This window comes from Staurois parvus, unplaced genomic scaffold (assembly GCF_062004578.1).
Source record: "Staurois parvus isolate SC_StPar_1 unplaced genomic scaffold, SC_StPar_1.0 ptg001335l, whole genome shotgun sequence".
Taxonomy (NCBI): Eukaryota; Metazoa; Chordata; class Amphibia; order Anura; family Ranidae; genus Staurois; species Staurois parvus.
This window is the reverse complement of record NW_028319131.1, coordinates 81,843-107,699: the sequence shown is the minus strand read 5'-3', so window position 1 is coordinate 107,699 and position 25,857 is coordinate 81,843. Positions and strand designations below refer to the sequence as shown.

At 47.2% G+C, this 25,857-nt stretch overlaps 1 protein-coding gene across 2 annotated transcripts in view; it reads left to right on the top strand.

Moving 5' to 3' along the window:
* LOC149436815 (inactive carboxypeptidase-like protein X2) overlaps positions 1–25,597 on the top strand; it is a 121,320-nt gene extending 95,723 nt beyond the window's left edge. For both annotated transcript variants that reach the window (XM_089661416.1, XM_089661415.1), the window contains 5 exons: positions 13,635–13,805; positions 14,102–14,399; positions 15,523–15,662; positions 19,657–19,759; positions 20,357–25,597. In XM_089661416.1, coding sequence (XP_089517542.1) covers positions 13,635–13,805; positions 14,102–14,399; positions 15,523–15,662; positions 19,657–19,759; positions 20,357–20,622 — 978 coding nt within the window. In that variant the 3' untranslated portion in view covers positions 20,623–25,597. The remainder of the gene's footprint in view (positions 1–13,634; positions 13,806–14,101; positions 14,400–15,522; positions 15,663–19,656; positions 19,760–20,356) is intronic.
* The last annotated feature ends 260 nt before the right edge of the window (positions 25,598–25,857 follow it).

The following is a 25,857-nucleotide window of genomic DNA, read 5'->3' as shown; positions in this document are numbered from 1 at the left end:
TCCTACTCGGCGGTGTGGCAATTTTTTGTCAAGCCGCCCGAGGAAGTAAACGTAGCCGTATGTCGACTATGTGGCCAGAAAGTCAAGCGTGGCCAGGGGGCCCATGTTGGGACTACAGCGTTGCGTCAGCATATGCAGCGTCGCCATTTGGTGGCCTGGGAAAACCGTGATAAAAATACGGCGGTTCTGCCTGCCCCAGCCCCCGCTCCATCACCCGCTCCGTTACTTGCTCCGTCACCCGACGTCAATCGCCCTCTATCAGCCAGTCAAGGCTCCAACACCTCTGCTGAGGGGAGTTGTCGCTCGTTGGCATCTTCCGCTCGTTCAGATGCTCCTTCTCCTGCTACTCCTCTTCACGGATTCCGTCAGCAGTCTTTCTTGGAATCCGTTTCCAAGAGACAACAGTTTGCGAGCACGCACCCGACGGTGCAAAAGCTGAACGTCCTCCTGTCCAAGTTGCTGGTGCTGCAGTCCCTCCCTTTCCAAGTGGTGGACTCAGCACCTTTCCGAGAAATGATGGCTTGTGCCGAGCCGCGGTGGAGAGTGCCAAGCCGTCATTTCTTCGCCAAAAAGGCAGTGCCAGCCCTGCATTCACATGTAGAAGAGATGGTGGGCCAGTCTTTGAGCATGTCGGTCTCTGCCAAAGTGCACGGCAGCGCCGACGTGTGGAGCTGTAACTACGGTCAGGGACAGTACATGTCATTTACGGCCCACTGGGTGAACGTGGTGCCGGCACAGCCGCACCAGCAACTTGGACAGGTCACGCCGCTTTTGCCTCCACGTTTGCACGTCCTTGGTCCAGCAAAGATGTCCGCCTCTACCACCTCTTCTTCCGCCGTGTCCTCAGCCGCCACCCCCGTGCCAAGTCCCATTACCCGACCGGCATATCACATGTGCAGGGCGCAACGGTGTCACGCTGTGCTGCACCTGGTATGCCTTGGCGAACGTAGTCACACAGGGGAGGAACTTCTGAGTGTAATGAACAGAGAAATCGACAGATGGCTGTCTCCGCGCAAACTCAAAATCGGAACCATGTTGACCGACAACGGAAAGAACATGGTGTCTGCTCTGCGTCAAGGAAGGTTGTGCCATGCGCCATGCATGGCTCACGTGTTCAATCTGGTTGTCAAGCGGTTCCTAAAATCCACCATCCCACTGCAAGACATCCTTAAAATGTCACGTAAAATATCGTACTATAAAAACCACCTATGTAGTCAGTTGGTCTCTGCCTTTGTGCGCCAATGTCCATCCTCAGACACTGTGGGCCCTGTGCGCTCGCGTTCCGCTGCCATGGCAGCAGGGGAGGGGTGGGGTGGTAGGAGCAGTGGCAGCTCCACCAGCAGCGGCTGCCTCAGTCTGCAGTCGATGATGAGTAGCTTTCTTCACCAGCGCAGTGAGGAAACTACTAACCAGCCGCAGCAGCAGCAGCATCAGGTGGACCTGGAGCAGGACCTCAAACAACAGGCTTGGGCCTACTTGGACAGCACCCTGCCAACCGAGGTAGACAATCCCCTTGACTACTGGGCAACGAAACTTGACCTTTGGCCCCAACTAGCTGAATTTGCCCTTGAAAGGCTGTCATGCCCGGCCAGTAGCGTGTCATCGGAGCGCGTGTTTAGTGCGGCAGGAGGTATTGTAACTCCGCGATGGACACGACTGTCCACCCAAAGTGTGGAGAGACTCACGTTTGTGAAAATGAATCAGGCGTGGATTAGTCTGGATTTCAAACCACCAGTTCCTGACACAACTGACTAAATCCGCCATGAATCATGCCCCAAACATGTGCCACTTTCAGGTCTCCTCACACTGCTGGTGTGTTACATTTTTTGTCATAGGGTGCTGGCAGATTACGGGCCTCCCATAGCTGCTGCCAGGCCCCTAATCTGCCATGGGCCCCTGTACCGCCTCCTCATGCTGCTGCCAGGTCCACAGTGTCTCATGCCATGTGCCACTTTCAGGTCTCCTCACACTGCTGGTGTGTTCCATTTTTTGTCATAGGGTGCTGGCAGATTACGGGCCTCCCATAGCTGCTGCCAGGCCCCTAATCTGCCATGGGCCCCTATACCGCCTCCTCATGCTGCTGCCAGGTCCAGAGTCTCTCATGGGTCCCTGTACGGCCTCCCATTGCTGCTGTCTCCATCGCCACACTCTGCCATGTGCCACTTTCAGGTCTCCTCACACTGCTGGTGTGTTCCATTTTTTGTCATAGGGTGCTGGCAGATTACGGGCCTCCCATAGCTGCTGCCAGGCCCCTAATCTGCCATGGGCCCCTATACCGCCTCCTCATGCTGCTGCCAGGTCCAGAGTCTCTCATTGGTCCCTGTACGGCCTCCCATTGCTGCTGTCTCCATCGCCACACTCTGCCATGGGCCACTTTCAGGTCTCCTCACACTGCTGGTGTGTTCCATTTTTTGTCATAGGGTGCTGGCAGATTACGGGCCTCCCATAGCTGCTGCCAGGCCCCTAATCTGCCATGGGCCCCTATACCGCCTCCTCATGCTGCTGCCAGGTCCAGAGTCTCTCATGGGTCCCTGTACGGCCTCCCATTGCCGCTGTCTCCATCGCCACACTCTGCCATGTGCCACTTTCAGGTCTCCTCACACTGCTGGTGTGTTCCATTTTTTGTCATAGGGTGCTGGCAGATTACGGGCCTCCCATAGCTGCTGCCAGGCCCCTAATCTGCCATGGGCCCCTGTACCGCCTCCTCATGCTGCTGCCAGGTCCACAGTGTCTCATGCCATGTGCCACTTTCAGGTCTCCTCACACTGCTGGTGTGTTCCATTTTTTGTCATAGGGTGCTGGCAGAGATTACGGGCCTCCCATAGCTGCTGCCAGGCCCCTAATCTGCCATGGGCCCCTATACCGCCTCCTCATGCTGCTGCCAGGTCCAGAGTCTCTCATGGGTCCCTGTACGGCCTCCCATTGCTGCTGTCTCCATCGCCACACTCTGCCATGTGCCACTTTCAGGTCTCCTCACACTGCTGGTGTGTTCCATTTTTTGTCATAGGGTGCTGGCAGATTACGGGCCTCCCATAGCTGCTGCCAGGCCCCTTATCTGCCATGGGCCCCTATACCGCCTCCTCATGCTGCTGCCAGGTCCAGAGTCTCTCATGGGTCCCTGTACGGCCTCCCATTGCTGCTGTCTCCATCGCCACACTCTGCCATGTGCCACTTTCAGGTCTCCTCACACTGCTGGTGTGTTCCATTTTTTGTCATAGGGTGCTGGCAGATTACGGGCCTCCCATAGCTGCTGCCAGGCCCCTAATCTGCCATGGGCCCCTATACCGCCTCCTCATGCTGCTGCCAGGTCCAGAGTCTCTCATGGGTCCCTGTATGGCCTCCCATTGCTGCTGTCTCCATCGCCACACTCTGCCATGTGCCACTTTCAGGTCTCCTCACACACTGCTGGTGTGTTCCATTTTTTGTCATAGGGTGCTGGCAGATTACGGGCCTCCCATTGCTGCTGCCAGGCCCGTAATCTGCCATGGGCCCCCGTACCGACTCCTCATGCTGCTGCCAGGCCCGTAATCTGTCATGGGCCCCTGTTGTCGCTTGTTGGCATATTCCGCTCGTTCAGATGCTCCTTCTCCTGCTACTCCTCTTCACGGATTCCGTCAGCAGTCTTTCTTGGAATCCGTTTCCAAGAGACAACAGTTTGCGAGCACGCACCCGACGGTGCAGAAGCTGAACGTCCTCCTGTCCAAGTTGCTGCTGCCAGGCCCCTAATCTGCCATGGGGCCCCTGTACCGCCTCCTCATGCTGCTGCCAGGCCCGTAATCTGCCATGGGCCCCCGTACCTACTCCTCATGCTGCTGCCAGGCCCGTAATCTGTCATGGGCCCCTGTACCGCCTCCTCATGCTGCTGCCAGGTCCAGAGTCTCTCATGGGTCCCTGTACGGCCTCCCATTGCTGCTGTCTCCATCGCCACACTCTGCCATGTGCCACTTTCAGGTCTCCTCACACTGCTGGTGGTTTCCATTTTTGTCATAGGGTGCTGTATGGCCTCCCATTGCTGCTGCCTCCACCGCCACACTGTGGCTCCACACTCTGGTTTTGGCCCCGTGACTGCCCAAATGAGTGAAGTGTGCGGTGATTCTAAGATCGACGGCACTCATCTGCATGTCATACTGACTGACAGTATTATTTCTCTTCCCCAGCAGACTCCAAGGGCATTTAAATTAAAGGTACAGTGTTCTGCACTAATATAAAGGCTCTCTGAAGCCTAGAAACACCCTTTTAGAAGTTAAATTCACAGCGAATATATTCGCCTCGAATCGAAATTTTTTCACGAATTCGTCGAATCGAATTTTTGAATAATTCGCTCATCTCTAGTTAGCACTTCTGCCTGGCAGTACTCTGGTCATTTGAATCGCAACCACGCCACCACCTGCTTGGAGTTTGCATGTTCTCCTTCCACACTCCAAAGACATGCTGGTAGGTGAATTGGCTCCTGTCTAAATTATCCCTAGAATGTGAGTTAGGGACCTTAGATTGTACGCTCCTCGGGGGTGGGGGACTGATGTGAATGTACAATATATATGTAAAGTGCTGCGTAAATTGATAAGTACCTGAAATAATAATAATAACACTCCTAGCAGAAGCGTTTTGAGGTTTTTTCTGCCTCTAGAAGCAGATGATGTTCTCCTACGTGTCATACACACTTTGTAGTCTAGAGGTGTCTATTACGCTGAGGATTTAGGAGCAGTAAAAACAATGCTCTCTGGTTGGCGTTTTTGAGAGCAATTGTAAGACAGAAAAAAATACTAGAAAAACCAAAAGAAAAAGAAAGTAGACTACACACCTACATGGCTTCCTTCAAACTGTCATTTATAGGGAAAGTGGATCCAGGGAATATCCGATTGCCTCTCGGGGGATCAGGAAGGGATTTTTTTCCCCTGCAGGAGCAGATTGGATCGTGCTTTGCTGGTTTGTTTTTGCCTTCTTCTGGATCTATTGTGGGTGTAGGATTATAACTTGTTTTTAACGGTTGAACTGGATGGACTTTTGTCTTTTTTCAGCCAGACTAACTATGTAACTATGTAACTATATAACTATGTAACTATGTAACTATGTAACTATGTTATTTGTTGAATGTCAATAAACCAGACAAAGTAAAAACACGTTGCATCGAAGATCCAGAAGCCTCTCTCGACCATACAACCCCCCCACCTCCCACACAGGAGAGAACCTCCCAAAATGAACACCCCCAAGATGGCACCAAGGGAAGGGGCTGGGGGAGCGTGGTATTTGGGTGGTCCCGAAAGGTTGTTGGGGGGCTTTTGGGGGAGTTGGTAGGGGGGTTGTATGTGGCTTAGGGGGGAGGAGGGTCAGTTTGTAGGGGTGGTGGGAATGTCACGTTTACGCATCGGGGCTGATTGGGCACCTTCCCTGGGTGCCATCTTGGGGGTGCTCATTTTGGGAGGTTCCCTCCTGTGTGGGAGGGGGGGGGGGGTTGTATGGTCGGGATGGCTTCTGGATCCTCGATGCAATGTGTTTACTTTGTTTGGTTTATTGACATTCAATAAATATCTGTCTGAGGGAAGCCTTTTAGGTGTGTAGCCTACTTTCTTTTTCTTGTATTGCCTTAGGCAACATCCTACCAGGTATATCTGGGCAGCACAGCGGCTAAATGGATAGCACTTCCGCCTGGCAGTACTCGGGTCATTGGTTCAAATCCCAACCACAGCACCACCTGCCTGGAGTTTGCATGTTCTCCCTGTGCCTGCGTGGGTTTTCTCCCAGACTCCAAAGACATGCTGGTAGGCTAATTGGCTCCTGTCTAAATTGTCCCTAGTATGTGTATGTATGAATGTGAGTTACAGACCTTAGATTGTACGTTCCTCGGGGGCGGGGACTGATGTGAATGTAAAATACAGTATATATGTAAAAGCACTGCATGAATTGATGGCGCTATATAAGTACCTGAAATAAATATCTGGTGGCACCTCACTATAGTTTACACTTCTGGTGGGCTCCCCGGTTTTTTTTCTTTTTTGTATAGAAATAAATACTAAACGCTCCTAAAGGCTCCTCACCGCTGATAAGTAGCGGGATGTTAAGAATCGGGCTGCCGCCACATCCCTGGCCACCCATGAATGATCAGCTGTCGGTGGGATTCCCCTGCTAACAGCTGAATGTAAAAAAATGAATGGTGTCAATAAAAAATGTAAAAATCAAAGGCGTGGGGGTCCCCCAATGCATACCAGGCCCGTCTGGGTTGGTATGGATTTTAAGGGGAACCCCACACCAAAAATGTTTTTATAAAGGGCGTGGGGTCCCCAAAATCCATACCAGGATCCAAACATGCAGCCCAGCAGGACAGAAAAGGGAAAGGACGAGTGAGCGCCCCCCCCTGAACCATACCAGGTCACATGCCCTCCACATGGGGGGGTGGTTTGGGGCAGGGGGGGGGCTCCCCCCAAAGCACCTTGTGCCTATGTTGATAGGGACAAGGCCTCTTCCCCACCACCCAGGGTGGTGGTTGTGGGGGGTCTGCAAGAGGGGGGCTTATTGGAATCTAGAAGCCCCCTATAACAAAGGGGCCCCCAGATCCCGGCGCTCTCTATGTTACTGAGTTTGGGGTACATGGTAGCACCCAAATGAAATTCATGTCCTTTATTTCCCCACAAACTTTCTTTCGGTGATATTTGATCGCCTGTGCACTTTGAATTGTTTGCACTATAAACAAAAACAGAACGACAATCTTGACAAAAAATATTTTGGACTTTTTGCTGTTAAACATGTCCAGTAAAAAAATGTTATCCACCTCCCATCCAGCCCATGCATATAAACGGCCTCCCCGCCCCCTGCTTGTGTGCGCTCTCTGGGAGCTCTCAGCACCGCGATCCTCCGGACACAGTGGAACACCGATCGTCGAACGGGACCTCCTGTGTGAGGTCCCGATCATGTGATCACTGATTGGCCAATCAGTGACCACATGCATAGTAGTAAGCAAGATGTCACTTCTGACATCATTGCTTACTACGTGTGAAATCTGTGAATGATCACCGAGGTCACATGGTACAGGGCCATTCACAACAGCCTTGTACCATGTGACAAGCGGTGACCAATCACAGCTCACACAGTATTTCTCAATAGCTGCAGGAATGCAGCCAGAGAGAAGGAGAAATGATTGCTTTTACAGCCTTTATGGGTGTAAAAGCAATCAGTGTAAAAAAAAATAAAATCTTCATCTCCACCCACAAGTAGTACAGTGTCACCATGGTGACACTGTACTGCTAGGGTGACGGTATGTAAAAAAAAAAAACATAAATAATAATATAAAAAAAAAAATAAAAATGCAAAAAAAAAATGTTTAAAAAGTAGAATTTTTGGTTATAAACTAATTTGGGGTATTTTTTTTTTGTTACTAAAAAGATAACGGAATAAATTTTGGCCAAGATTTATGAAGAAAGATTATTTATTTGCAAAATTTTATAAGAAAAATACTTTTTTTCTAAGACTTTTTCATTTACATAGCAGAAAAAAAAAATCCCAGCGGTGAATAAATACCACCAAAATAAAGTTTTATCTGTCTCAAAAAAAATGCTAAAAAATTCATCTGGGTACAGTGTTGCATGACCGCGCAATTGTCATTCAAAGTGTGATAGAGCTGAAAGCTGAAAATTGGCCTGGAGAGGAAGGGGGGGAAAGTGTCCGGACTGGAAGGGGGGGAAAGTGTCCGGACTGGAAGGGGGGGGAAAGTGTCCGGACTGGAAGGGGGGGGGAAAGTGTCCGGACTGGAAGGGGGGGAAAGTGTCCGGACTGGAAGGGGGGGGAAAGTGTCCGGACTGGAAGGGGGTGAAAGTGTCCAGACAGGAAGGGGGTGAAAGTGTCCGGACAGGAAGGGGGGGAAAGTGTCCGGACTGGAAGGGGGGGAAAGTGTCCGGACTGGAAGGGGGGGAAAGTGTCCGGACTGGAAGGGGGTGAAAGTGTCCGGACTGGAAGGGGGTGAAAGTGTCCGGACTGGAAGGGGGTGAAAGTGTCCGGACAGGAAGGGGGGGAAAGTGTCCGGACTGGAAGGCGGTGAAAGTGTCCGGACTGGAAGGGGGTGAAAGTGTCCGGACTGGAAGGGGGGTGAAAGTGTCCGGACTGGAAGGGGGGGAAAGTGTCCGGACTGGAAGGGGGGGGGAAAGTGTCCGGACTGGAAGGGGGTGAAAGTGTCCGGACTGGAAGGGGGGGAAAGTGTCCGGACTGGAAGGGGGGGAAAGTGTCCGGACTGGAAGGGGGGGAAAGTGTTTGGACTGGAAGGGGGGGAAAGTGTCCGGACTGGAATGGGGTGAAAGTGTCCGGACTGGAAGGGGGGGAAAGTGTCCGGACTGGAAGGGGGGGAAAGTGTCCGGACAGGAAGGGGGGGAAAGTGTCCGGACTGGAAGGCGGTGAAAGTGTCCGGACTGGAAGGGGGTGAAAGTGTCCGGACTGGAAGGGGGGTGAAAGTGTCCGGACTGGAAGGGGGGGAAAGTGTCCGGACTGGAAGGGGGGGGGAAAGTGTCCGGACTGGAAGGGGGGGAAAGTGTCTGGACTGGAATGGGGTGAAAGTGTCCGGACTGGAAGGGGGGAAAGTGTCCGGACTGGAAGGGGGGGAAAGTGTCCGGACTGGAAGGGGGGGAAAGTGTCCGGACTGGAAGGGGGGGAAAGTGTCCGGACTGGAATGGGGTGAAAGTGTCCGGACTGGAAGGGGGTGAAAGTGTCCGGACTGGAAGGGGGGGAAAGTGTCCGGACTGGAAGGGGGGGAAAGTGTCCGGACTGGAAGGGGGGGGAAAGTGTCCGGACTGGAAGGGGGGGAAGTGTCCGGACTGGAAGGGGGGAAAGTGTCCAGACTGGAAGGGGGTGAAAGTGTCCGGACTGGAAGGGGGGGAAAGTGTCCGGACTGGAAGGGGGGGAAAGTGTCCGGACTGGAAGGGGGGGGGGAAAGTGTCCGGACTGGAAGGGGGGGGGGAAGTGTCCGGACTGGAAGGGGGGAAAGTGTCCGGACTGGAAGGGGGGAAAGTGTCTGGACTGGAAGGGGGGAAAGTGTCTGGACTGGAAGGGGGGAAAGTGTCCGGACTGGAAGGGGGGAAAGTGTCCGGACTGGAAGGGGGGAAAGTGTCCGGACTGGAAGGGGGTGAAAATGTCTGGACTGGAAGGGGGGGAAAGTGTCTGGACTGGAAGAGGGGGGAAAATGTCTGGACTGGAAGGGGGTGAAAGTGTCCGGACTGGAAGGGGGGAAAGTGTCTGGACTGGAAGAGGGGGGAAAGTGTCCGGACTGGAAGGGGGGGGGGAAGTGTCTGGACTAGAAGGGGGGAAAGTGTCTGGACTGGAATGGGGTGAAAGTGTCCGGACTGGAAGGGGGGGAAAGTGTCCGGACTGGAAGGGGGGGAAAGTGTCCGGACTGGAAGGGGGGGAAAGTGTCCGGACTGGAAGGGGGGGAAAGTGTCTGGACTGGAAGGGGGTGAAATCAAATTTCGTCATAAATTTCGTCCAAAATGTATTCTGCTCCGTGTCTTTGCTAAAAAAAAAAAAATCCCGATACGTGTAAATTAATTGGTTAACATTGGAAAGTTATAGCCTTTACAAATGGCGGTATAGATACTGGAATGTTTTTTGTTTTTTTTACTAGTAATGGCGGCGATCATTCCCAGTGACACCAATGTAGTGATCAGTAGATGTAGCTGCTGACTTTTAAAAAATGGACACTCACCTGTCCCTTGATCTCGCGGTGTCTTCACACCGGGTGGGTTGATCAGCCGTCCTGTCTCCTTCAGTGTGGGCACCCGGCTGTGACAGTTTGCGGCTTCACAGCCGGGTGCCCGCTGCGCATGTGCGAGTAGCGCTGCATTTTGTGAATGGACCCGTAGTCTTCTGGGACCTGTCGTGTTCCAGAAGACTACGGGGAGGACAACTTTTGCTTCCGATCACCCTAGACGATCACAGAGGAAGTGTCAAATTCAGGTACCCCCTCCCTGCTCCCCAAAATGCCAGTCCTTAAAAGGGAGTGGGGGACAAAGGCTTAAAGCAGAATTTCCCCTTTTGGGTGGAGCCCCGCTTTATCCCGCTATTTGCTGCTAAACACCGACACAAAAACGCCGATGTTGAGCCCCAATATAACACATGGGAGTGCATGCGACCATAATGTATAGACATGAACAGGGGCGGACTGACAACTCATGGGGTCCCGGGTAATAGGGGATCATGGGGCCCCTATGTCCTTGCCCACACTCAAAGCACACCCAAAAAAGCCTATAAAAGTTACCAGGGGCATTTCATTGGGCCCCTTACTGACCCCGGACCCTCGGGCAGTGCCCGAGTGCTCGAATGGTCAGTCCGCCCCTGGGTATGAATAGTCCTACAGACAGATCGTATGGAAAACCTTCAATCTATAGAACAGAAATAAGAATCTACCATCTATTATAGGGGCCTCCAAACTGCGGCCCGCAGGCTGGATGTGGCCCTTTGCTTGCTTTTATCCATCCCTTGGGGCACAATTCCTCCCACTTACACCAATGATGGGACACTTTCTCCCACTGATACCAATGATGGGACACTATTCCTCCCACTGACACCAATGATGGGGCACTATTCCTCCAACTGACACCAATGATGGGACACTATTCCTCCCACTGATACCAATGATGGGGCACTATTCCTCCCACTGATACCAACGATGGGACACTATTCCTCCCACTGACACCAATGATGGGGCACTATTCCTCCCACTGACACCAATGATGGGACACTATTCCTCCCACTGATACCAATGATGGGGCACTATTCCTCCCACTGATACCAACGATGGGACACTATTCCTCCCACTGACACCAACGATGGGGCACTATTCCTCCCACTGACACCAATGATGGAGCACTATTCCTCCCACTGACACCAATGATGGGGCGCTATTCCTCCCACTGACACCAATGATGGGGCACTATTCCTCCCACTGACACCAATGATGGGGCACTATTCCTCCCACTGACACCAATGATGGGGCACTATTCCCTCCACTGACACCAATGATGGGGCACTATTCCTCCCACTGATACCAATGATGGGGCAATATTGCTCCCACTGATACCAATGATGGGGCACTATTCCTCCCACTGATACCAATGATGGGGCACTATTCCTCCCACTGACACCAACGATGGGGCACTAATCCTTCCACTGACACCAACGATGGGGCACTGTTCCTTCCACTAATCTCAACATTGGGGCACTGTTCCTCCCACTGATCCCAATGTCGTGGCACTGTTCCTCCCACTGACACCAATGATGGGGCACTGTTTTTCCCATTGATCCCAATGATGGGGCACTGTTCTTCCCACTGATCCCAATGTTGGGGCACTGTTTTTTCCACTGATCCCAGCGACTGGACACCATTCCTCCCACTGACACCAGCGACGGGGCACTGTTCCTCCCACTGACACCAGCGATGGGGCACTGTTCCTCCCACTGACACCAGTGACGGGGCACTGTTCCTCCCACTGACACCAGCGAGAGGGCACTTTTCCTCCCACTGACACCAGCAATGGGGCACTGTTCCTCCCACTGACATCAGCGACGGGGCACTTTTCCTCCCACTGACACCAGCAATGGGGCACTGTTCCTCCCACTGACATCAGCGACAGGGTACTGTTCCTCCCAATGACACCAGCGACAGGGTACTGTTCCTCCCAATGACACCAGCAACGGGGCATTGTTCCTCCCAATGACACCAGCGACGGGGCACTGTTCCTCCCACGGATACCAGAAATGGGGAACTAATTATGCCACTGACACCAGTGATGGGGCACTGTTCTCCCCACTGACCACCAAGCCTAGGGTGTTTTTTTACTCCCAATGGCCACAATCCAGCCCCTCCTAGAGTTTGAAGGACAGTATACTGGCCCTTTGTTTCAAATGTTTGTAGACCCCCTGATTAAGTGTTCCTGCATAGCAAGACCACTTCCTGTTATCTCACATATATATTCTTATTATTATAGCCATATTTGCCACGCTAACTCCTCCCACAGTGTTTACACTACAAAGACAAGTAATATACCGAAACGCGCGGATTGTTCCCGATCGGATTGCTATTACTTTGTGGAACGTTTCGCCAAATGGTTCACGAAATATCGCGGTTTTTGTGGTGAAATTTTCCCATAGGAATGAATGATGCATCTAGAGTGGGAGCAGAGCAAAGCTAGAGTGTGGAAGGAAAAATCAGAACATGATTTGTAAACTGCCATCACTCTGTCATTTTCAAGCCCACCTACACATATCTTATATCAAAACGTTCAGCTAACCCTGCTGTCACTAAAAATGTTCACCGCTAAGCCAGTCCTGATAGTTTTCACAATATGACCATTTGTTTGCACCTCACCCCTCCCATTAACTTTCATTGAAACTTCACTCACAGCCACCTGAAATTTGAAGGGACGTTTTTAAACTGCGACTGTGCCTTCATTTTTAATATTGCAGAGACATACTGTCAGGGATCTCCGCGATCCCTGCCGCGATGGTCCCGGCGCAGGCGCACTGCTCCACCCAGTGCACGGGCACTAGGTCCGGGCCGGCCGCGGCGTTCGAGTTCGCGCATGCGCAGTAGAAGCCGCGGCCGCCCGCTGGGCACCAATGGCAGCGCAGGGCGGGATATTTAAAGGTCCCTGAGCTGTCATTTCGTTGCCTTCTGGTCTTTCCTGCTCCCTGTGATCCTGTACCTGTGCCTAGTAAGTTATTGACCCGGATTGCCTTTGACCTTGCTGCTTTCTCCTGCCCAGACCCCTGCTTGCCTGACCTCTCTCCCTGGATGCCCCTTATTAGATCTGACCTCCTGTTGCTGACCTGGCGTGTGACCCGACGATTCTCTGCCTGCTCCCTTGTACCTTACCGTCCTCTACATTACCGACTCGGCCTGTCTGACTACGCACCTGCTCAGCCATCCATCCATCCATCCCATCGGGCTCACCCGACCTCCTCACATCTGGCTCTCCCTGGTTGGAACCCCTGGCGAACACCCCTACCACTGACAGGTGTGCTCAGTAGAGGCGACCTGGTCTCGGGGTACTACAAGTCCATCCCCACCATCAGGGGCCCTGGTGAACAAGTACCCCGGGGCTTAGACTCCGCGCTCTGGGCACGCCTGACCAGTGGAGTGCTAGTGGTGCCGCTCGGCGGTCCCTCACACATACTATACATCAAAATGTAGGTCTGTTTCTTGTGATTCTTCCAATATCGAGCTCTTTGCTGTAGCATTTATACAAGTGTTTGAAGATGGCAATCGGCAGTGAAGTTGGCAAGTTGGAGCAGTGTGTTTAGAAAAGCCTGTCAGCTTCCTGACTGAGTGAGTTGCTATAGCAACCAAACATGACTGACAGGCAGATGAGTCACCAAGCTGAAATCCATTTCTCAGTCTATCAGGCTTGCCATGTGCACTGCTTACATTTCATCAATCACTTGGTAAGGGTTGGCTGCAAGAACACTTCACACAATTTCCCCAGAAATTGTAGATTTTCTAGTTTTATAATTACCTTTGCAATGTTGTTTTATATATTTGTTTGTTTGCTTTCTTTCTTTCTTTTTGTTTTTTTTGCTTTTCTTATAAACCCTGATCTAATGTTGCGTGTACGTGTTCCGTGGTGTGCTCCGTGTAATTACTGCCTGTGCCCCCTCTGTAGGGCTCGGAGCTCTCCGGCTGGGGCATCGGTCGGTGGAACTACCAAGGACTGGATCTGAATCACAACTTCGCAGATCTGAACACTCCGCTGTGGGATGCCGAGGACAACGAACTAGAGTTTCCCAATCACTACATCCCCATCCCGGAGTATTACACCCTGGAAAATGCCACGGTCGGTAACAATGGAACATCCGTAGAACATACCATCTGTAGGGGGGGATTGGACAGTCTCTATATCTCCTTTAATTAAGTCCAGCAACCAATTATTTAGAAAAAACATCATAAAAATATCAATTACGACCTCATATTTTATATTGACCACTTTGCAGGTACAACTTATGTAAGAGGATTTATTCGATTTTTGTGTATCACCTGAGGCCAGTCACTTTAACCCTAGAGCCAATGAAATGTCATGGGTGCATTCTGGGAAATCTCTGCTGTCCTTAGATCTGGTTTATGAATCCCCAGGTGGCCCCAGAGACTCGCGCCATCATTGACTGGATGCAGAAAATCCCCTTCGTCCTCAGCGCCAACCTCCATGGAGGAGAACTGGTGGTCAGCTACCCCTTCGACATGGCTCGTTCTTATTGGATGGCCAAGGAGCTGACCCCGACCCCAGACGACTCCATGTTTCGCTGGTTGGCCACAGCCTACGCTTCCAGCCATCGCATCATGGCGGAGGACAACCGCCGCATCTGTCACTACGACAACTTCATGAGAGTCGGCAACATCATCAACGGGGCCAACTGGCACACTGTGGCTGGGAGTGAGTAGAAACTTGACTGTGAGCATTTCTATTATCATGTTATCAAAGGGAACATGTCCACCTGCTGTGCCCATTATGAGGGGTTCCCACCATCCCTGTGCTGAGTTCCCAGGTCTGTACCCCTGCTGTGCCCATTATGAGGGGTTCCCACCATCCCTGTGCTGAGTTCCCGGGTCTGTACACCCGCTGTGCCCATTATGAGGGGTTCCCACCATCCCTGTGATGAGTTCCCGGGTCTGTACACCCGCTGTGCCCATTATGAGGGGTTCCCACCATCCCTGTGCTGAGTTCCCGGGTCTGTACACCCGCTGTGCCCATTATGAGGGGTTCCCACCATCCCTGTGATGAGTTCCCGGGTCTGTACACCCGCTGTGCCCATTATGAGGGGTTCCCACCATCCCTGTGCTGAGTTCCCGGGTCTGTACACCCGCTGTGCCCATTATGAGGGGTTCCCACCATCCCTGTGCCGAGTTCCCAGGTCTATACACCTGCTGTGCCCATTATGAGGGGTTCCCACCATCCTTGTGCTGAGTTCCCGGGTCTGTATACCTGCTGTGCCCATTATGAGGGGTTCCCACCATCCTTGTGCTGAGTTCCCGGGTCTGTATACCTGCTGTGCCCATTATGAGGGGTTCCCACAATCCCTGTGCCAAGTTCCCAGGTCTGTATACCAGCTGTGCCCATTATGAGGGGTTCCCACCATCCTTGTGCCAAGTTCCCGGATCTGTACATCTGCTGTGCCCATTATGAGGAGTTCCCACCATCCCTGTGCTGAGTACCTTGGTCTGTACACCCGCTGTGCCCATTATGAGGGGTTCCCACCATCCCAAGGGGGCACCCAAACCTCCTAGGTGGACAGGATCAGAGTCAGGTTTATTGGTAGGGTGATCTCTCTGTTAGAACATCCAAGACAACCTCACCAGGTCCCTTCTATCACTATAATCACTTCTGGGATGACACATCCTTCATTGAATATCTATCAATACCTTTTCATATGATTGATCGATCGATCAGTAGATAGAAGCTCTCTCTTCTACTCTCACTGTATATAGAACATGAATTCTGATTTGTCCTCCAGCACCACCTCCATGGCCCCCATTGTCTTCCCTTCTGCTCCCTCCAGGTATGAACGATTTCAGTTACCTTCACACCAACTGCTTCGAGGTGACGGTGGAGTTGTCCTGCGATAAGTTCCCTCACGAGGTGGAACTTCCGACAGAGTGGGAGAATAACAAGGAGTCTCTACTCATCTACATGGAACAGGTTGGTCTTGTACACCCCCAACCAAGGGACTGCAATTCTACAGATAAAGGCCAAGTACTGCACGACCGTCCACCCCATTGTGGACTCTAATCATCAATGAATCATTGGAGTGACACTCAGAGCTCAGATTACACCCACCAACTGGGGCTCATATGTAGATATCTCCACAGCTAATGATAGGCACCCTTCCAAAATATTGGTGTCAGCAGTGGGATTTGATTGATGTGCTGTATGAGTATAGAGCCCATACAATGACACCATTGACACCATGATAGCATCTTTATAGACTGGTGCTGTTCATATGTCAGATCACTGACTGTATTGTGGGCGGAGTTTTCCCTGCCCACAGTACAATTAAGATCCCAGCCTGGGGGGAGGGAGCGGAATGGGAGTGTGTGATGGTTAAGTGTGATCACCAATGGGGCGCTCGTTAACACTTTTACTGTCATGGACCACAAATACAGGTGGGGGTTTAACATATTCACTGCCATGACTATCAATATAGGGGGTTACCTTTCATTGACATGACTACCAATACAGAGGGGGAAGGGTATTAACTTTTACTGCCATGAACACTAATCAGGGGCAATGGGAGGGTTAACTTGCCATGACCCCCAAAGCGAGAAGGGGGGTTTACATGTCACTATTGATGCAGGGTAGGTGGGGTTAAATTTCACTGCCACTGACCACCAATGCAGGGGAGGGGTGTGATATTAACTTTCACTGATGCTGATCACCAATTTGTGTTATTGTTAACAGTACTGACATCAATGCTGGGGGTTATTATTGCTGGCACTAATGCTGGGGGTTGTTATTGCTGGCACTAATACTGGGGGTTGTTATTGCTAGCACTAATACTGGGGGTTGTTATTGCTGGCACTACTGCTGGGGGTTGTTATTGCTAGCACTAATACGGGGGGTTGTTATTGCTGGCACTACTGCTGGGGGTTGTTATTGCTGGCACTACTGCTGGGGGTTGTTATTGGTGCCGCTAATGCTGGGGGTTGTTATTGCTGGCAGTAATGCTGGGGGTTGTTATTGCTGGCAGTAATGCTGGGGGTTGTTATTGCTGGCACTAATGCTGGGGGTTGTTATTGCTGGCACTAGTGCTGGGGGTTGTTATTGGTACCACTAATGCTGGGGGTTGTTATTGCTGGCGCTAATGCTGGGGGTTGTTATTGGTGCCACTAATGTTGGGGGTTGTTATTGCTGGCACTACTTCTGGGGGTTATTGCAGGCACTAATGCTAGGGGTTGTTATTGCTGGCACTAATGCTAGGGGTTGTTATTGCAGGCACTAATGCTAGGGGTTGTTATTGCAGGCACTAATGCTGGGGGTTGTTATTGCAGGCACTAATGCTAGGGGTTGTTATTGCAGGCACTAATGCTAGGGGTTGTTATTGCAGGCACTAATGCTAGGGGTTGTTATTGCAGGCACTAATGCTGGGGGTTGTTATTGCAGGCACTAATGCTGGGGGTTGTTATTGGTGCCACTAATGCTGGGGGTTGTTATTGCAGGCACTAATGCTAGGGGTTGTTATTGCAGGCACTAATGCTAGGGGTTGTTATTGCAGGCACTAATGCTAGGGGTTGTTATTGCAGGCACTAATGCTAGGGGTTGTTATTGCAGGCACTAATGCTGGGGGTTGTTATTGCAGGCACTAATGCTGGGGGTTGTTATTGGTGCCACTAATGCTGGGGGTTGTTATTGCAGGCACTAATGCTAGGGGTTGTTATTGCAGGCACTAATGCTAGGGGTTGTTATTGCAGGCACTAATGCTGGGGGTTGTTATTGCAGGCACTAATGCTGGGGGTTGTTATTGGTGCCACTAATGCTGGGGGTTGTTATTGCAGGCACTAATGCTGGGGGTTGTTATTGCAGGCACTAATGCTGGGGGTTGTTATTGCTGGCACTACTGCTGAGGGTTGTTATTGCAGACACTACTGCTGGGGGTTGTTATTGCTAGCACTAATACTGGGGGTTGTCATTGCTGGCACTACTGCTGGGGGATGTTATTGCAGGCACTACTGCTGGGGGTTGTTATTGCTGGCACTAATACTGGGGGTTGTCATTGCTGGCACTACTGCTGGGGGTTGTTATTGCTGACACTAATGCTGGGGGATGTTATTGCTGACACTAATGCTGGGGGTTGTTGCTGGCAATAAGGCTGAGGGTTATTGTACTTCAACTTTGCACTGCGATACACTGCAAAAAAAATGGGCGTTGTGGTGCAAAAATACGATGCTATTGCATGGCCCTTGGGAAGTGTCGGTATCTGCACTTGAGGCCTTCAATATATTTCCAGTTAACCACCACAGATGTACACAAATGAAACAGAGCAAATATAAAAGTAACAATGTTACTTTGTATCTTTCTATCTCCAGTCTGATTGATATTCATAAACAATGTTACTTTGTATCTTACTATCTTCCATCTGACCAATGTTTATAAACAATGTTACTTTGTATCTTACTATCTTCCATCTGACCAATGTTTATAAACAATGATACTTTGTATCTCTCTATTTCCCATCTGATCAATGTTTGTAAACAATGTTACTTTGTATCTCTCTATTTCCCATCTGATCAATGTTTATAAACAATTTCTTTGTATCTCTCTATTTCCCATCTGATCGATGTTTATAAACAATGTTACCTTGTATCTCTCTATCTCCCATCTGATCAATGTTTATAAACAATGTTACTTTGTATCTATCTCCCATTTGAATGATGTTTATAAACAATGTTACTTTGATCAGACGGGAGATAGAGAGATACGAAGTAACATTGTTTATAAACATCGATCAGACGGTGGATAGAGAGATACAAAGTAACATTGTTTATAAACATTGACCAGACAGGAGATAGAGAGATACAAAGTAATATTGTTTTTAAACATTGATCAGATGGAAGATAGAGAGATACAATGTTTATGAACAATATTACTTTCTATCACTCTATCTCCTGTCTGATCGATGTTTATAAACAATGTTACTTTGTATCTCTATCTCCGGTCTGGTCAATGTTTATAAACAATGTTACTTTGTATTTCTCTATCCACCGTCTGATAGATGTTTATAAACAATGTTACTTCGTATCTCTCTATCTCCCGTCTGATCGATGTTTATAAACAATGTTACTTTGTATCCCTCTATCCCCGTCTGATCAATGTTTATAAACAATGTTACTTTGTATCTCTCTATCTCCCGTCTGATCGATGTTTATAAACAATGTTACTTTGTATCCCTCTGTCCACGTCTGATCAATGTTTATAAACAATGTTACTTTGTATCTCTATCTCTCCCGTCTGATCGATGTTTATAAACAATGTTACTTTGTATCTCTATCTCTCCCGTCTGATCGATGTTTATAAACAATGTTACTTTGTATCTCTATCTCTCCCGTCTGATCGATGTTTATAAACAATGTTACTTTGTATCTCTATCTCTCCCGTCTGATCGATGTTTATAAACAATGTTACTTTATATCTTTCTATCTTCCGTCTGATCAATGTTTATAAACAATGTTACTTTGTATCTCTCTATCTCCCTCCCAATCAATGTTTATAAACACCATATCAGATGGTCTGCTTTTTGACAGCAGCGGGTTCTACATCTCCCGCACTACACTCCGCTGTGTAACACTTCAAAGAAGTGTGTGGGTGTGTGTAGCACGCTGAACGCCTACAACTGATCAAAGTCCAATCTGTCCCAAGAAAAACTTGTATAGTATGTTTGGGTGGCCTATAAAAGCCGAAAGGTATAAGGTCCAGGATCGAGACACCCCTGAAGTGCAAAAAGTTTTCCGGAACTGAAGTAGTCTGTAGAGGGGAATGGGCTCAGGGGCTCAAGTGGCAATTAAAGTGGACAAAATCAGTTCACTCCCCAGGCTATGTTGTCTGGAAGCAAGTCCATGAATATTCCAACTGTCTCTCTGTATGTCCTGAGTTCAGCTTTAATCAGTCGGCGGTTGTTGTGATTCTTCTCTACTTGTAGGTCCATCGTGGTATTAAAGGAGTGGTCCGGGACAAGGACACAGGCAAGGGTGTTCCTGAAGCCGTCATCGCGGTAGATGGACTCAACCATGACATCCGCACAGGTGACGGTGTAGAAAGTTCCTGTGACAATGGCAACTGAAAACAAATATGGCCAACTCAAGACTCTTCCAAATGTTAGATATCCAGGAGTGTTTATCTTCTGGTCCATCACTGCTCTCAGGGGTTCCCCCCACCAACCTCCATGCCACCTCTTGTAGTGTTCAGGAGGAACCTCTGAGCACAGTGTTCTGTCAGGAGAATGACACTCCCGGAAGTTTCAGACCCTGAAAAGTCTTCACCTCGAAGTTTCTCTTCAGTACCATGGGATGTAGTGGAGCATGCAGCAGGAAGGATAATTAATTGATATTTTTTTTTTTTTAATTTTGAACTTTTGTTTGGATATCTCAATAAAATATCATTTTACTACCACCTACGGGAAACAACTACATTTCCTAAAATTGTCCCAAAATTTTACAGTACAGCATTGTCTAACACTTAGCGGTGTTATTTATTAATAATTCTTCTTGGTTTGTGTTTTTCTTGGTTAGTTTGCATCCCTCTGAACCGAATCAGTATGCTGTAGACCATGTAATTCTGTAGACCACCTGGTTTGGCCTGGAATAAGGGTTAAAAAAAAAAATCTGTTTCTCTTTCTCCAGCTCTTGATGGAGACTACTGGAGGCTTCTCAATCCAGGAGACTATGAAGTCACCGCTAAGGCTGAGGGCTATCACTCATCTACCAAGTCTTGCCACGTCTCTTACGAAGATCGACCCACCATCTGTGATATTTACATCTCCAAGACACCCAAACAACGTTTGAAGGAACTGCTGGCCAAGGGAGGAAAATTACCCAAAGAGCTCATTTTACGCCTGCGCCAGATTCGAACCCGCCAGCTGAAGGCCAACGCTAAGAAATCCAAGTGAAAGAGGCCAAGAAATGACTTTGTCTCTGGTCACCCAGTTCCGGAATCCTCCATCTGCTATAAAAAAGATTTTGTCCTTTCAATCCATAGTACCATTGGTGGGACGTTCTGAAATCATCATTGTGTACATTTACATACGATAGAGAAGTCTGAACGGTAACATAAAAACCTTTCAGATTTGCTGTAGGTGGAAGGACATCTAAAGGTCTTAAAGTTGAAAGCCATCACTAAAGAGTTTGATTTTCTCTACATATTTTATGAAATAAAGTAAAATCTACTCTTCTTGCTGGAACAATCCACCAAATGTGGCTCTAACATTTAGAAGTTAGTAGTAGTTGGTCACAACCAACTGGACATGTTCTGTAATATTGAAGATGTTTCATAGCTTCTCCAGACCAGTTCTAATGAGTGTCAGGAACATACCACAGCATTATATCCACAAAGGTAGCTCAGACCCCAATCGCCATGGAATGTGCAGATGGTGATTGTCCAAGAACAGGATTGAAGGTGTGAAAGTCATGGAACCACCCTGTTCTAGTTGCATAATCCCATCCTTGGTGTCTGCCTAGGTTCTAGTCACATGGCTGAAGTTGTGAATTGTCTTCAAATGGCTGGGACAGAGATGTTAAAATGGATTACACATAAATGGAAAGTGTTGAATGCCTTCACCCTTGTTCAATGCCTTCACCCTTGTTCAATGCCTTCACCCTTGTTCAGGGTTGGTTGTTCCAGTTTGACGTAGACGGCCTCTTTCATGCCAGTTGTCCTCTTTGTCCAAAATGTGCGCCTTACTCCCCTTTTCCTTAAGGGTTAGGTAATCTGTTGAGTCTTAACCTGGGATGGACTTGGATTCAGTCATAACCAGGTTCAGTTCAAAACCAGAAGTTAGCTGTCATGGCTGGGCCAATGAGGATTCCTCACCCCGCACCTGACATACACAAAGGGGCGGGGATGTTCATGACATCATTGGCCTAATATTTGCTCATTGCCATTGACCTATTATGGTCATGTGCTCATATTAGGTCAACGATGCCCCACCCAGCTGCGGGCCTTCCACCGCTCATCGGGCAATCAATGGCGGCTAACTTATGGGTTTTGGACAAGCTTGGGTTTGGATTGAACCCAGGCCTTAACCCAAGCTCCTCACTAGTCTTGACCTGTAGAATTTATCCTCCTTTGTTGGACCCTTCTTTGTTCAGAAGTTGTTTTGTTTCTCCAATGCCTGGGTATGTTCCAATGACTCATTAGAACCTGAAGAAGTGGCTTGGATAGGCTACAAAATGTTCTCAACATTACGGAAGAAGTAACGTTCAATGTGACTAACTACTACTAGCTCGATCACGACCTGTAGAAATGAGAACCTTTTGAAGGTTTTTATTTCAATATTCGTAGGATCGATAAGGGCCAATCTCCTAGCAGTTGTACAAACGACGGCAATATGAATACATTTGATCATCTGCGGGAAGTTTTGGATCCTTAATTAGAACATGAAATGGAAGTGGATGCAAATAGCACCGGTCTATTCACGTTCACCCGGATATTGGTAGTAAATACCTGCAGATTTGTTGCTGCTATACATCGACCTTTGTGTTTAAGTGTATCTAATGCCAAAACATTTTTTTCCTAATGCAGGCCACAGATGGGTTGAAAACCGTCAGTTTAAAAAAAAAAAAATGAAAAATCGGTCGTTCAATAGGCCGACGTTACCGCCAACGGTAAAAAAAACCAGCCAATTTTCTTCCCGTCTACGGCCGGCATTTAATTACTTCTGTCCCTGCAGAGAGCTCCGCTATTATATTTGATATGAAAAAGTATTGCAGTTGCAACAATGTATCCATTTGTATCCATTTCGGATACAGATGTTTTTATTTGGACACAAATAGATACATTGTTGCAACCGCAAGACTTTTTCATGTCAAATATAATAGTGGACTGGAATTCTTATTTTTCTTCTTTTTCTTCTTCTTCTCCTTCCTTTTTCCTTTCTTCTTCTTCCTTTCTTCTTCTTCCTTTCTTCTTCTTCTTCCTTTCTTCTTCTTCTTCCTTTCTTCTTCTTCCTTTCTTCTTCTTCTTCCTTTCTTCTTCTTCCTTTCTTCTTCTTCTTCCTTTCTTCTTCTTCCTTTCTTCTTCTTCCTTTCTTCTTCTTCTTCCCTTCTTCTTCTTCCTTTCTTCTTCTTCTTTTTCTTCTTCTTGCAGGTCCGGGCTCATGCACAGATTTTTTATCGGTAAAAATATCGACCGATTTGCCCATCATTGCTGGGAAAATCGGCCGATCGGCAAAATCGGATGATTTTTTTCCAACTTTACCGATAAAAAAACTGTGCCAAAACCCCGAAAAACGGCTGACCAATTAACCCACTAACAGTGCGAAAATCATTTGATTTTCGACCCGTCTGTGGCCTGCATTAGTTTTGAGTTGTCACCAGAAGTGATGGGAAGTCTTCTTTGGGGACAAGTGTCTAAAAGAGATTTCTTCTGTATACAGGACGGAAGTGAAGAAAAATCTCCCTAATGAGGCACAGAGAACAAAAATAAAACCTCGCCCGGGTTCTGACCAATCCCTACTCCCATCCAAGAAATACGTTTTAGGTTTAGATATGATTTGAAGGGGATGTCCACATCTGACATTTCTTTTCACTGAAGACATTTTTATGGCAATGTAATGCTCCTGTCAGTCGGGAGATGGTACTTCTTGAAGGGTCAGTCCATGAAAAGATGATATTTAAATGTTTGGTAAATGTCAGTTGGATACGTGGCTTCCAGATTTGAACTGCGGGAATTCTGACTAGACGTGTGCAGAACCAAAAAAAAAATTTGGATCGATTTGTTAAGTTACTAATTTTGTTTCGTTGCATTCATTTTGGACTGGAGTCAAATTTTTCCAAAAAAAATTGTAAGTATTTGAATCGAGAATATTGAATTGATCCAAATTCATTGTGAAGAATAGTTGGTTCTATTCCATTCGAAATTTGAATTGCAGAAGACGGCTATATTCATTCCATTCTATTCTGTTGAAAATGTGGATTTCGGAAGATGGCAATATTCTATTATATTCTGTTCTATAGTTTTTCTATTCTATTCTTTTATTTTCTATTCTAGTCTGTTATATTCTTTTTTCTGTACTGTTCCTTTATTTTCTAATCCATTCTTTTCTTTTGTATTCTATTCCATTCTGTTTTATTCTATTCTTTTCCAAATCCGAATTTCAGAAGATGCTGTGTTTTTTCTACTCTGTTCTTTTCTATGCCATTATTTTCTATTCTATTCCATTCTTTTATTTTTGTTTATTCTATTCTATACTACTCTATTCTTTTCCATTCTATTATATTATTTTATTTCCTATTCTATTCTGTTCTACTCTATTATTTTCCATTCTATTATATTAATTTATTTTCTATTCTAGTCCATTCTTTTATTTTCTATTCTATTCTGTTCTACTCTATTCTTTTCTATTCTGTTCTACTCTATTTTTTAATTTTCTATTCTTTTATTTTCTATTCTTTTCTTTTATTTTCTATTCTATAATATTCCTTTATTTTCTATTCTATTGCATTCTTTTTATTTTCTATTCTGTTTTATTCTCTCCTATTCTTTTTGAAATTCAAATTTCTGAAGATGTCTATATTCATTCTATTCTATTCAATTCTTTTTTTTTATTCTATTCATTTCTATTCTTTTCTTTTCTATTCTATTTTATTCTATTATATTCATTTATTTTATATTTTATTCTTTTATTTTATATTTTATTCTGTTTTATTCTATTCTTTTCCAAATCCAAATTTCGGAAGATTCTGTGTTTCTTCTATTTTATTCTTTGCTATTCCATTATTTTCTATTCCATTCTTTTATTTTTGTTTATTCTATTCTGTTTACTCTATTTTTTTATTTTCTATTCTATTCTTTTATTTTATTTTCTATTATATTATATTCCTTTATTTTCTCTTCTATTCTGTTTTATTCTGTCCTATTCTTTTCGAAATTCAAATTTCTGAAGACGTCTATATTCATTCTATTCTATTCAGTTTTTTTTTCTATTCTGTTAATTTCTATTCTATTTATTTATTTTCTATTCTATTTTATTCATTTATTTTCTATTCTATTATTTTATTTTCTATTTTATTATGTTCTATTCTACTCTTTTAGAAATTTGAATTTCGGAAGACAGCTATATTAACACTAATACACCCAGACTTTGGAGGAAATCAGAAATAGTCAGTAATATGTTCACATTTTGAATTTGTTATCGAATTAGTTTCAAATTCAATTCAAATCCATAATTTGTTATTTCGGAAGAAATTGCGTTTCTTTATTTTGGATTTTTTTAAATTTGTTACTTTTTGATACATCTAAATAATGAAAATTTTGTCCGCATTTCGATTCAGAACGAAACCCACATGTCTAAGGGTGACGATTCTGCACCCACGTTCCCACAACCATTGAAAGAATTTACTCTCCCCCTCGGATTTTGATGTTTGTCATGGTGGAGAATACATCACATGAATGAGGTGCCTCCTGCGGCAGTTGGAGGAACAATGGCCAGAGTACAGGCAGGCAGGGACAAGCACTTCTGGTGTAGAGCTCCAACCAGCTGCAATCCCAAGCGATCTCGGAGGACAATGATAAGTCAAGTTATCCGCTCCTACTAATACCACAAATATGACTTTTGGTGGACTGACCCTTTAAAAAATAATTTCCACACTTGCTGCCTTTTTAATATATGGGATTTGTTTTCCCTTTCTTTACCACATGACCCCATGGAGAACCATCTTCTATCTTCAGTTGGTGGACATTGAGGTGGTGGCCGTGTGTTTGGAAGATGTTCTTTCAGGCTGGGACTGCTTAGAACAAGTTGTGTACATAATGGAACCTCTAATCCTTTATATACTTTGTGAGCTGTTGTTGAAATGCTGGCATTCATATATACTTGCTAGTCAAGTGACATCAGTATGATCTAATAAAGTAGAGTTGCGGAAAAAGTGTCTGATTTGTGTTTTACGAGCAAAATATTCAAGAGCTAGTCAGTGGGATCTTCATTGGAGCACCAGGGGCCTTCTACTCTACAAAGTACAGTACTTCCTGCTGGATGACTATGGCTGGGCAGAATATTTCCTTCTGGACCATCAGAGATTGGGCAATATGGCTTCCACTGGGCAATATAGCTCTACTGGGCCACTAGGGACTGGGTAATATACTTCTACTGCGCCACCATGACTGGGGAGACCGGGCAATATGCTTT